Below are 12,111 nucleotides of genomic sequence, written 5' to 3'. Positions count from 1 at the left end.
TGGGAATGGGAAAGGGCAAGGCTATTGCAAAACGGAAGCGGAGCTTGTTTTCGGATTCGGTGCAGAGAGCCCAGGGGTTGCTGGGTGCAGGGGATTCGGTGCAGAGAGCCAGGGACAGTTCATTAGAGTCAGGGTGCATCAGGGCAATGCAGCCCCCAGCCCTTCCACCCCAGCTGAGCGTTGGAGACAACCCTCCCGGGCTCCCTGCTGCAGCCAGAGAGCTGAGAGCGGCTGGATGCCCTGGCTGGGGGGCGGGAGTAGGTTGCAGGCTTATCCCAGCACGCGTGTGACCTAGGGGGTGCCTAGCTATTGCTTATTAATTATAATTATATTTATTATTAATTAATTATTATTATTATTATTATTATAAAATGACAGTAGGAAGAAGCAAATCCAGATTTATCCAGGCCCTGTATTCAGCATCCGCTGCTCTGGGACTGTCCCCGCTGTGGTGACACCGGCCCTTTCAGGGCAGGAGCAACTAACCAGTGTGGGGATCTGCAGAGCGCCCTGCCTTTCCTCCCTCCCCGTTTGATACAGCGGGCCTGAACTGCGCTGTCCTAGCTGTGTCTGTAATATTGGGGGGGGGGCGGGGGGAGAGGTTGCGAGGGGCTATTCCACAGTCCTTTCGAGGCCAAGGGAAGTTTCAGCACCCAGGAGAGTTCCAGCCGCCTTCCTGGGAAAGGGGTTTCTATAGGAAACAGCTCGTTGATGACCCAGATGAAGGCCTCGAAGAATACAAAATAAGCCCCTGCAGACTGGAACTAGACACGGCTGCATTAGTACTGCGCGGGGGACCTGCCCTGTGGGAAGCTAAAGCGGGAGTGTCTGGCTTTCTGGCTAGGTCCCTCCATGAGTTTCCACAGCTCAAGACAGCGCCCTTCCCCTAACTCCAGCCTCCCAGCCCCTCCGTAGGAGCAGCAACCCCAGGCAGACCCATCCCAGCTTCTCCTCATCCCAGCAGCACCCCCAATTTCACTCACTACCCGCCCCCCACCAATCCTCCCCACCTCCCAAGACCGCCACCCTGCCTTCTAAATTCCTCAACCCACCTCATAAGGGAAAAGATGGCCCTCTGACCCAAATCTTTGCACTCACAAAGGATGGTTGGCCCTGGGAGCCTGGGGACCGTTTTCCTACCATGTGTGTGGCTGAGTGGTCTTGGGTCGGGCACGCTGGGAAATAAGCTCTTCACCACATCCCAGCAAGCCACCTCATCTTCCCACCAACAGTAGGCTAATAGACTAAAACTGTCTTGACAGCTCACCTCAAACAGCCCTGACGCTGCAATAGGTCCACACTGAGGAGTTTATGTACAACCCACACCCTTCAGCCTGTATTTCTCCGCCTGTGGGAGGTTTCCTCTCCCGCAGCCTACTTCCAGGCTTCTTGCTTTCATTAACAAAAACCAACCACCCTGCAGATCGAAACTGACAAACGCGAGGACAAGGGGGAAAGTGGCCACAGCGTCACCTCACCCTATGAGCCCCGCTTTCAGAGGGGATGCTGCATTTCTTAGCATAATCAGCCGCACTGGATAATGACACGGGACTATTGTCCAGCACAAGGAACACCACTAAACTGTGGCAAATGTGATAGTGAACGGGACATCTGGAGGAAGGAGAAGAATACTGTTGGCCCAAGCACGTTCTGGAACCCCATCATCGCAATGGAGAGAGAGAGAGACCTTGGAATGGCCCCATGGGCCTTCCTCCCCAAAATTCGTTACCCCGACTAGAAATTTTCCAGATGCCTACATCTATGTGTGCCAGTGATGTAATACTTACCACTGTTATTTTCTGATGCTGGGTAGAGCTGAGGATACATAAATACAGTAAAGGATGATGGGACAACCTATCCATCACGTAATCCCATACCATACTTTGTTCATTGCCTATACCTGGACAGTGACTTTCTCCCAACTAGAACATATATTAGGGTTACACCATATTTCCATCCATAGCTTCAGGTCACTGCCCAGATTTCTCTTAAATTGTTTCCAGACACTTCACTGGCTTTCCCCTGAATACAATGAAGGAAAACGTTTTCCCCTTCGATTCTTTCTTTTTCTCCCTCTCCCTTGCCCACAAAACAGGTTTTTCTTCATCATGTTCCAAAACTGATAAATACCTTATAAATTCTCAAATCCCAGGAAATCCCCTTTCAGGTGATGTTTTTGAGCATTCACTCATATTCCACACTCTTCTCCCAGGCAGGTCAGGTTACCCACATTTCCATTGTTGTTTTGATGGTACGTCAAAGAGGTGGCTAGTGCGATAATGAAATAATAATAATTTTCACATTGAGACAGCTTTGCATTTTCTACAGCACTTTGCAAACAGTAATTAGTATCCCTGCCATCCTGTAGGTTTTACCACTGAATGCGTAATTGATGGATGAGCCTGGGAAACATAAAATAAATATTGAAAAGCAAGAACTTGCAGGACAAGCATTTGTGTGTGTTGCAACAGCCAATATACAGTAATGCAATGTACAGAGGTAAAATCATGTAAACTACTATGTTATTGCTGAAACGGCTCAGAGAACCTTTGAATTATTTCTCCCTTTGTCATATCAGTGTTCAATTGTGTTAAAAATGCATGTGTGCCTATTTTCCAGGTAGCAACAGGAGAGCTTTCAACCCCAATAGGCTTTTCATGTAAGACATAAAACATTTGACATGGACTGTACTATTAAAACTAAAAAAAAGGGGGGGAGAGGCATTCAAGGACTGATTTCCATTTCAAACTCCATTCTAGCACTTTGTACTCCAGCACCGTTGGTGGATCAATATTTAATGCTTGGAGATTCTAGCTGCGCAGGAATCATGTCAGGGGACCTCTAGAGCCAATCTGCTTGGGTAGAGGAGTGATAATTATTCATGGGCTCCTGCCTCTTGCTCCTTCTCTTGCACAGCCCCACGCTGCTGACTCAGTGCCTTATTCAGTCTTCTCTCTCCCTCTCCACTGCTGTAGCTGGACCCCTTTGCCTTCACAGCCTCTGAGAATCTGCACATCCATCCCACCATGGCTAAAACAGCAATGGGTAAGAAATCGTATCTCTTTTTCTTCAGCCAATGCAACAGCCGCTATATCCTAGGACCACCGGCTGTCCTGGGCGCTCCCTTAAGAGGCCTTAATGTTTAGAAAAAGCCAAGACAATGTTAACTCTTTTTGTTTAGTTTTTTAAGATCAAAAAGCAGGGAGGAGGGTTGGGAGCCCGGGGTTCTTTGGAAGTCTTAGCCTGAGATCTGATGGCAGATTGCTCTGGGGTGATTAAGGCAAATAAGTTGAACACTCATTTCCAGGAGATACATTTGGTTTTAAAGGGAGTTTTTGTGAGTGGCACCAAAAAAAGTGCCCTTACCTATTCTGAAATGTAGTATGTGTGTGTGTTTTTATAACGCCCCTTATCGCCAGGTCTCAAGATATCGCTCGCTCTTCATTTCAGCTATTTCTTAGCGATGATCTGTTAAAAGCAAAACACTTGCACGATGAAACTGACCAGTTTCGTGGCTGAAAATGAAAGACACCTTCATCTCCCCAGCGACGGGATTTAGAGGGAGCCTTTTCTCTTTTGCTAATTCGATGCATAACCCGATCGCCTTGCAAAGAACAGGGTCCGCCCTTTGTTTTAAGGGGGGGGGTGACATTGGGTTTCTTTGTGTAACGCTCTGCGCCGCTCCTCCCGGAGTTCCTGAGGAGAGGGCACCTGCAGAGCCCAGCCCCACAGACTCCAGCTGCCCAGCACAATGCAGGCAGACAGACCCCACCCATACGGCTGCTGCAGCTGTCTCCTCCCGAGCACGCCCAGGGAGCCCTCGCCCAGCCGACAGTCACCTCCCCGGTCCCCGTAGACATTGCGAAGTGGGGCGGAGGGAGGGATATCAACGCAAAGGCTGAGTGCACAAACCCAAACTGCTTTGGAAAGAGCCCACCTCGTTCCTGCTCCAAAGCCTGGGATCTTGTACCCCTGCAGTCTGACTGCACACACAAAAAGTAGGTCATTGGATAATAAAGGGTATCCTCCTACCGGGATTTTTTTTTTCTAGGTAACGCAGCAGCTTCTCTCCCCACCCCCGTCCTGTTTTGTCGGGAGTGCCACGCTTATTTATTTATTTACTTACTTTGTCCCACTAGAGCCAAGGCAAACTGTATGTGTGGACTCGGCAGCCCCGCCCCATCCATCCCCCTCATTCTGGGTGCGGGTGTAGTTAGCGGAATCTCTGGTTCCGTTTGATACCTGAGAAGCAAGAAGGCGAGATGTCCAATGATCGCAGGGGCTCGGAGCCACGATTGCGGTTTTGTTTAACCTTCTGGGGAATCGCCACTATCTAGGGCTAAAATTCAGAGGCACACGCAGGACATCCTCCCCCGACTCCTTTTGTTTCACTGACTGCGGTTAACTGCTTTGTGGTGCGAATGGGTGGAAACCGAGGTCGCAGTGGAGGGAGTGGAAAGGAGCGAAATGCATTAGCCACCAGACCAGTCTTTTAAAGGATCTCCCTATCATCAAATTCCTTTCTGCTTCCTTTGGAAAGGGGGAAAATGTGGGTGATGCCTTAGAAATCAAAGTGTTTCAAAATATTTCCCTATCAAACTCCCCCCACGCTCACAACAGCCACCCAGAATAAGGAAAGCAAGGTTTAAACGCCGTTATCTGGTTCTCAGAAAGAAGCTAAACCCACGTCCTCACTACTGAATCTCTGTGGCAATAATAATCCTGTTTCATTCTTGATCATTTGTCCAAAGTTAACATGAATCCTCCAGACACTTGCTCTGCCTGTAAAAACAACACTGGGATTCTCTTTCTTTGATCTGAGAAATAATCCCTGTGGGTGGAAACCATTCTAACCTGGCATTGTCACCTGTAGGGAAAAGGCATGAGACAGCTGTATATGCAAACAGACGGAGACACAAGCTGTGGGAGTCTGGCCAGCTCTGCAGTGCTGAGCAAGCCATCCCCTCCCCATTGCAGCAAACTGGTAATCAGTATTGATAATTTGTAGTCAGTTGGAGACTAATCACTGCAGAAAGCCCCTGTTAGGAATTCTGTCGCCATAGAAGAAAGGGCTCTTCAGTCTTTGATTAATGGTCTTGGCCTTCTTCAAATATAAAGGTTTCTGCAGCAGGTTGAAATCATTAGATTCACCCAGAGACTGACTGACTAAATCTCCCCAGCTTGCCTATTAATTAGGTCCTGATTAGCAAGCCTCTTATTTGCTCTCCTAAAGATATACAGCTACATATTTTTAAAAACTTCTTTAAAATATTAATTGCATTGCAATCTTTGAAGAGTTGGTTTTTTAACTATTTGATTAAGGATTAAACAGCTTCTGTCTATAAACTCCCAGACGAGTAATGGCTCTATTGTCCACTTCTCTAGTATTACTTTTAAGAGATTTGACTTTAGAAGGTATTTCAAGTGCTAAAATATAACAGGACCTTTTTGTCTATTCCAAGGGTTTGCTTCTATAGAAATGTAATGAAAAAGGAATGTGTTTTCTTCCGAAAATAAGCTTTAGTTCTACCTGGGAAAAAGAGGGTTATTTCCAATCTTGCAAATCTCCCATTGCTGGTTAAATAAGCCACATTGGTTCTGGACCAGCGCATGCTGCTTTTACCCACTTGTCCATTGAGGGGAATCACAGTGGTTTAATTCATTTCCTACTGTACACTGTATTATTACAAAGCACTAAATAAAGGCTAGATCATGTCAGCACTGGAGTCAATAGCAAAACTCTCATCAGCTTATGTTGTGCAGGATCAGGCTCCCCATACTGTTTATGGCCTCAGTCCAGCAAAGTACTTAATCACATGCCTAATTTTAAGCATGTGAATAGTCCTATTGACTTCAATGGAATTAAACATGCTCAGATAGACACGTGCTTAATATTCTGCAACATTCAAGTAACACAGGGCCTCACTCTGAACTCCTTAGTCAAGCAAAATTTCCTTTAGACTTCAACAGGAATTTTGTCAGAATGAAAAATCTAGGCCTCAAGATGCTTTTATTAATGGCCAATTAGGTTTCAGTTGTTGTTTTTGTTCTATATGTGTGTGTGCATTAATCACTAGATTTCATATAACCTGACTGCGCAGGGATTGCCATTTCTTTTAATTTTACCCTAAATCTTCTGAGCTTCTGTGCAGTATGTGCCTCAGGTGGCACATGACCAGGATTCATCACCGGATTTGGTCCGCTGGTTGGATCACTGTCTTCCCTGGCTTGAGCTGGGTACTCATGGGGAGTGCAACATGAACGCTGATCCATGCCCCCCTTTACTCTATATGATACATAACTTTTGACCTTTTGTTCCAAATAAAATCTGAATACATATGATGTGTTTATTCATATACCCACAATTCATTATATATATCTGAATGACCAGGGTGGAGGAGACACCAGAGAAATAATGGGCTTTCCATATCCCACAGTTCTTCTGGCATCCTGGTAATGGGAGGTTGAAGCTCAGGTGGCGTGTAATGTCATTAGAACTCAGAAATGGCTTTGAATAGCCTAATCTAGTTTCCCTATATTATGTCTTGTACATTTAAAGGCTATTTTAACATGAAAACATGTTCAGACAAAACTCTTACACAAAACTATCCTTCTATCCCAGTCCTCCTATCTGCTTAATTTTGATAAGATTCTGTCTCATAGAACTACACTGACAAATTGTAAATAATATTTTAAAGTATTGTTCAGTTTAATTTCAAAATTGTAATGAACAGTGGAAGGGTGACAGGAAGGGTAGGCAGGATAGTGAAGCTCAACCAATCATACTTTAGCTCATTTGCATATTTCAGTCCTATTGATTAAAATGCAATAAAAGTGGTTCCGAGTTTTTCCTCTATTAAAAAAACCCCTAATTTCTTAGCTATTGACTCAGAATTGGATAGACATCCTGAAGAATATATAATAGCTGTTAAATATGTGTTCCCCAAAGACCAGCATATAGCATTATTATTATATCCAGTGAATAAATATAGATGTGAAGCTATTAATCTGTGTATTGTTATTTAATGTAACTGTTTACATCATATTGGATAACATTTTAATAACTAAGGGTTTGATCCTACAAAGTGCTGAGCACTGTGGCCCTCAGCCAGCAAAGCACTTAAGTGGGTGCTTAACTCTAAGCATGAGTAATCCTATTGATGTTAATGGGACTATTTATGTGTATAAAGTTAGATATGGGGTTAAGTACCATGCTGAACTAGAGCCAAAAATATGTTCCTATCCATTATTATTCAGCTTCAGATTGTACAAACCTACTAAACCTTCATGTTCTTCTTCCTTCTTATAAAAGTGAATCTAACTTTTTACTAACCTTTAAAGTCAGAAAATTAAAATTAATGTTCAAAGTAGCAGATCAAGTCAATGGGAAATTACCTTTAAATAGTAAGAAAAATAAAAGAACCTAGGGTCCAGTGAAGTTAAGAGTTTTGCCTGAATTGAGCAGGAGCAGATCCTATGATTCTAAACTTTTGTTGAAGCATTTATTGTCCAGCATTAGAAACACTTTCAAGTTCTATTATTATCAGAATCAAATTAGTGATTTTTGGTCACCAATAGCACAGGCTGAGATTTTAAAAATCCCATTTTGTATGGAAACTTGGATTCAGGATATTCCATAGGATATTTTAAACAAAAGACTTCCCATCAGTTTGGGGAAAAAAAGAAAAAAGATTAGTTTGGATGCTTGTGTACGCTTCCAACTGTCATATGTAAGTGGTGTATTTAAGTGATAAAAGATATGTATTATAGCATGTTAATTAATAATTGTATTTTAAATATGTATGCCAGAAGAAAATAATTAATGACACATTATAGCAGACGATGGTAGCTAGTGAAGGCCACAGTTGAGTCTTTACTTACACCTGGTCTATCCTAAGTTTTGGTCACCAAAAATCTGCTGCCAAACACTAGTCATTAGAGAAATTAAGACTTCATATTGTTTATATTCACTTCCCGTTTTTAAAAAATAGGTGAGTCTTACTTTTCATGAAAATTCAGTTGACAATTTGAACAAAAACAGCTCATATAGTCAAGAAATTACTGAGTTTCATACTACTTGACAGCACTTCTTCACCTGCCACCTGATGCTTCTGGGCATGAGTGTGACCTCATATATTACATCATTTTATGCATGACATCACATTATTTTCTGAGAAAATAAACACAAAATGCAAAAGAGTAAAAACTTTTAAGATGTCCATCCATCCCCCAGCTTTCATACCAAAGGCTTTTCATTCATCTATATATAATTCACTTATCAATTTTGGCAATTAACATCTTTTTCACCAGCAACTAATTTAGGATTTCATTTTTTGCTCATTTCTTTGTGTTTGCAGTTTAATGCTACATTTCACTAGATTTTGTTTTACACAGATATTCTTTATTATTAAATAATGACTGCATCAATAGCTATAGTGCAAAGCGGCTAGAATATAATTATTTTCCTATAGTAATCAGCCTCTAGGTGGCTTAAAATTGTCACCCAGAAATAGAGTCATCCAAATTTAGTCAACACACTAGAAAATATTTTTCTTAAGCGACCTGCCAAAGACCAAACAGCACGTTAGTGATAGATCCACACTTAGAACCCAGGAGAACTGAGATCTGACCATTAGGCAATTGCCGTCTGGAATCAAAAAGCCCAGACAGGATTATCTTTTCACAGAGGTACCCCCCAAGTCCCCTTGAATGATGAGTATTTTGCCTTCTGACCTACATTTCTTCAGTATTTCGAATGCTGACATTCTCAGAAGCTCTGCCTCCAAAAGAAATGCTTCCTGGAAGAGCAAACATCACATCATCAATCAGTGTTACAGGCTGCTTCTGTGATATCTATCTTCATAAAAACTAAAGCCAACTGCTCATACAAATAATACTATAAAGAAAAACTGTTCTATTGCTATTATCTGACGTTATATATGAATATATATATATATATGTAAAAGATTGACTGAGGAGCGCTCTCAACCATTAGCGATTATCTTCAAAAACTCATGAAAGGCGGGAGAGATTCCAAAGGACTGGAAGAGGGCAATTATAGTGCCAATCTACAAAAAGGGGAATAAGGACAACTCTAAGAATTATAGGCCAGTCATCTTAACTTCAGTACCCAGAAAAATAGAGGAGCAAATAATCAAGCAATCAATTTGCAGACACCTAGAAGAATGATAAGGTGATAAGTAACAGTCAACATGGATTTGTCAAGAATAAATCATGTCAAACCAACTTAATAGCTTTCTTTGAGAGGGTAACAAGCCTGGTGGACACCGGGGAAGCGGTAGATGTGGTATGTCTTGACTTTAGTAAGGCTTTTGATACTGTCTCTCATGACCTCATAAACAAACTAGGGAAATACAACCTAGATAGAACTACTATAAAGTGGGTGCATAACTGGTTGGAAAACGATTCCAAAAGAGTAATCATCAGTAGTTCACAGTCAAGCATATCAAGCGGAGTGCTGCATGGATTGGTCCTGAGTCTGGTTCTGTTCAATATCTTCATGAATTATTTAGATAATGCATAAAGTTTGCAGATGATACCAAAGTGGGAGAGGTTTCAAGTGCTTTGGAGGATAGGATTAAAATTCAAAATTACCTGGACAAACTGGAGAAATGGTCTGAAGTAAACAGGATGAAATTCAATGTCAACAAAAGTAAAGTACTCCACTTAGGAAGGAACAATGAATTGCACACATACAATATGGGAAATGACTGCCTAGGAAGAAGTACTGCGGAAAGGGATCGGGGCTATATAGTGGATCACAAGTTAAATATGAGTCAACAGTGTAACACTGTTGCAAAAAGAGCAAACATCATTCTGCGATGGATTAGCAGGAGTGTTATAAGCAAGACACTGTGATGATAAGGTCTCAGCTGCAGTATTGTGTCCAGCTCTGGGTGCCACATTTCAGGAAGGATATGGACAAATTGAAGAAAATCCAGAGAACAACAACAAAAATGAGGAAAGATTGATAATGTTGGGTTTATTTAGTCTGTAGAAGAGAAGACTAAGGGGGGACATGATAACAGTTTTCAAGTACATAAAATGTTGTTACAAGGAGGAGGGTGAAAAATTATTCTCGTTAATCTCTGAAAATAGGACAAGAAGCAGTTGGCTTAAATTGCAGCTAGGGAGGTTTAGGTTGGACATTAGGAAAAACTTCCTGTCAGGGTAGTTAAGCCCTGGAACACATTGCCTAGGGAGTTTTGGAATCTCCATCATTGAAGGTTTTAAAAATCAGGTTAGATAAACACCTGCCAGGGATGGTCTAGTTATTACTTAGTCCTGCCCTGAGTGCAGGGGAGAAGACTAGATGACCTCTTGAGTTCCCTTCCAGTCCTACACTGCTATTATTCTAGTATAAAGAAAATGTATTCTACTACTTTATCAATTAAATGGATGGCTGAGGATTCAGCCTCGGGGATGTAGACTCTCCAGACCAGACCCTGCATCCATGGGAGTCAGTTGAAGCTCTACTACTGAACTCAACATGAGCAGGATTGAGTCTTTCCCTCAGGTGCATGGAGCCACTGAAACCAGGTAGTTGCTTTCACATGATCCGCTGCATTTCATACACACGTATCTGAGGGTACGCCTGAGCCCTAAGGCTCTGTATTCCTTTGATACTGTCTAAACTGTTGTTCTTTCTTCGATTTATAAACAACGCTAATCCAAGAGCAAGTATCCCTCTCTCGATAGACAGGAGCCAACATTTTCATATTTACGTGTATACAGTCATCCTCAAATCCATATTTAAGAACCTACAAAATAGTGGCCTGATTTTAAGAGATACTGAGCACCCACAACTCACCCTGGAGTTAATGGAGTTATAATTACTCAGCATCTTTGAATTTCAGGACAATTTTATTTAGATGCCTGCATATGGATCTAGGAGCCTAACTGTAGGAACACATCTTAGAAAATGGTGATCTGTTGAAACAGAATATACTTCAAAATGTTGTGTGTCTGAGCAGTACCCAGCATGCGTATCTGCTTTGTGATTATGTCATTCTTTGTTACATCTGTGTGCTTTCCCTTTCCTGTCTGCAATCTGGTAATAATATTAGTTAATGAGTGAAAGTAAATTTAAGCTACCCTGACAGGCCTGTGCAATTAAACTGGTACATAGCATTAACATCAAGTATTAGGCTTTATTGAACAATTTTTTTCATTGTTAGAGTATCACTCTAATCTCTGGCATGTATATATACAAAATAAATAATTATTCAAATGTGAAGAATCTGTAATTACAATAAACTTATTTTGTAGAGAAAGGATGGTCTTGTGGTTAAGCCACATAACCGTGAGTCACAGGACCTGGGTTTTGTTCTCAGTTCTGCCACAGACATCTTGTTTAATTTGTGAAGTTGCTTAATTGCTTTGTGCCTCCATTTCCTCATCAAAAAGATGGGGATAATGCTATTCATTTACCTCTGAGATGTGATGTGAAATTCAATTTCTTAAGGCATGGAAGTGCTCTGAGATCCTCTGATGTTATACAATTTTAAAAAACAAAACAAAAACAACCCCAGTGATCAGATCAAGAAATATGGCAACTTCTTTCCTGAAGCTATATTAGTGTTATATTGCCTAAAGGGGTCTTTAAAATCCTTAGGATAGCTTGTGGTTGAAAAATTATACATCTCTCTCTCTCTCTCTTTTATGTACATACTAAAAGACTCGTTCATGTTAAGATATAAATTTAGTACTTCTATATACATTCCCAGCGGTCACCCCATGGCTATCACTTTCCATCTCAACCCAATTTTCCACCCTTTCTAAATTTCTTTAAAAAATAAAATGTCCTTTTGGCCTAAGATTTCTCCATGTACATTTATTCTATTCCTCTTGCTATGTACACTGGGCCCATTCCTGCAGTTCTTATACTGACAAAACTCCCATAAGTATCTAATGTTATTACTGGGAGTTATTACTTACATTTAAATTACAGAAACACCTACAGACCTCAGCCAGGTCAGAGCTCCAGTAAATGACACTCTGCCCGTTAAGGACTCGGCATTGCACTACCCAACATGCATGCATGAAAGAGTGAAATCTGTGTATCCCCCTAGGAAATATTTAAAATTAAAA

The 12,111-nt window shown here is 41.7% G+C and overlaps 1 protein-coding gene across 1 annotated transcript in view; it reads left to right on the top strand.

Moving 5' to 3' along the window:
* The first annotated feature begins 2,830 nt into the window (after positions 1–2,830).
* The window catches only part of STMN2 (stathmin 2), a 56,531-nt gene continuing 47,250 nt past the window's right edge, over positions 2,831–12,111 (top strand). The window contains exon 1 of the mRNA XM_084619315.1: positions 2,831–3,045. Coding sequence (XP_084475441.1) covers positions 3,027–3,045 — 19 coding nt within the window. The 5' untranslated portion in view covers positions 2,831–3,026. The remainder of the gene's footprint in view (positions 3,046–12,111) is intronic.

This window comes from Lepidochelys olivacea (assembly GCF_965140295.1).
Source record: "Lepidochelys olivacea isolate rLepOli2 genome assembly, chromosome: 2".
Taxonomy (NCBI): Eukaryota; Metazoa; Chordata; order Testudines; family Cheloniidae; genus Lepidochelys; species Lepidochelys olivacea.
This window is presented reverse-complemented; position numbering and strand designations above follow the sequence as displayed.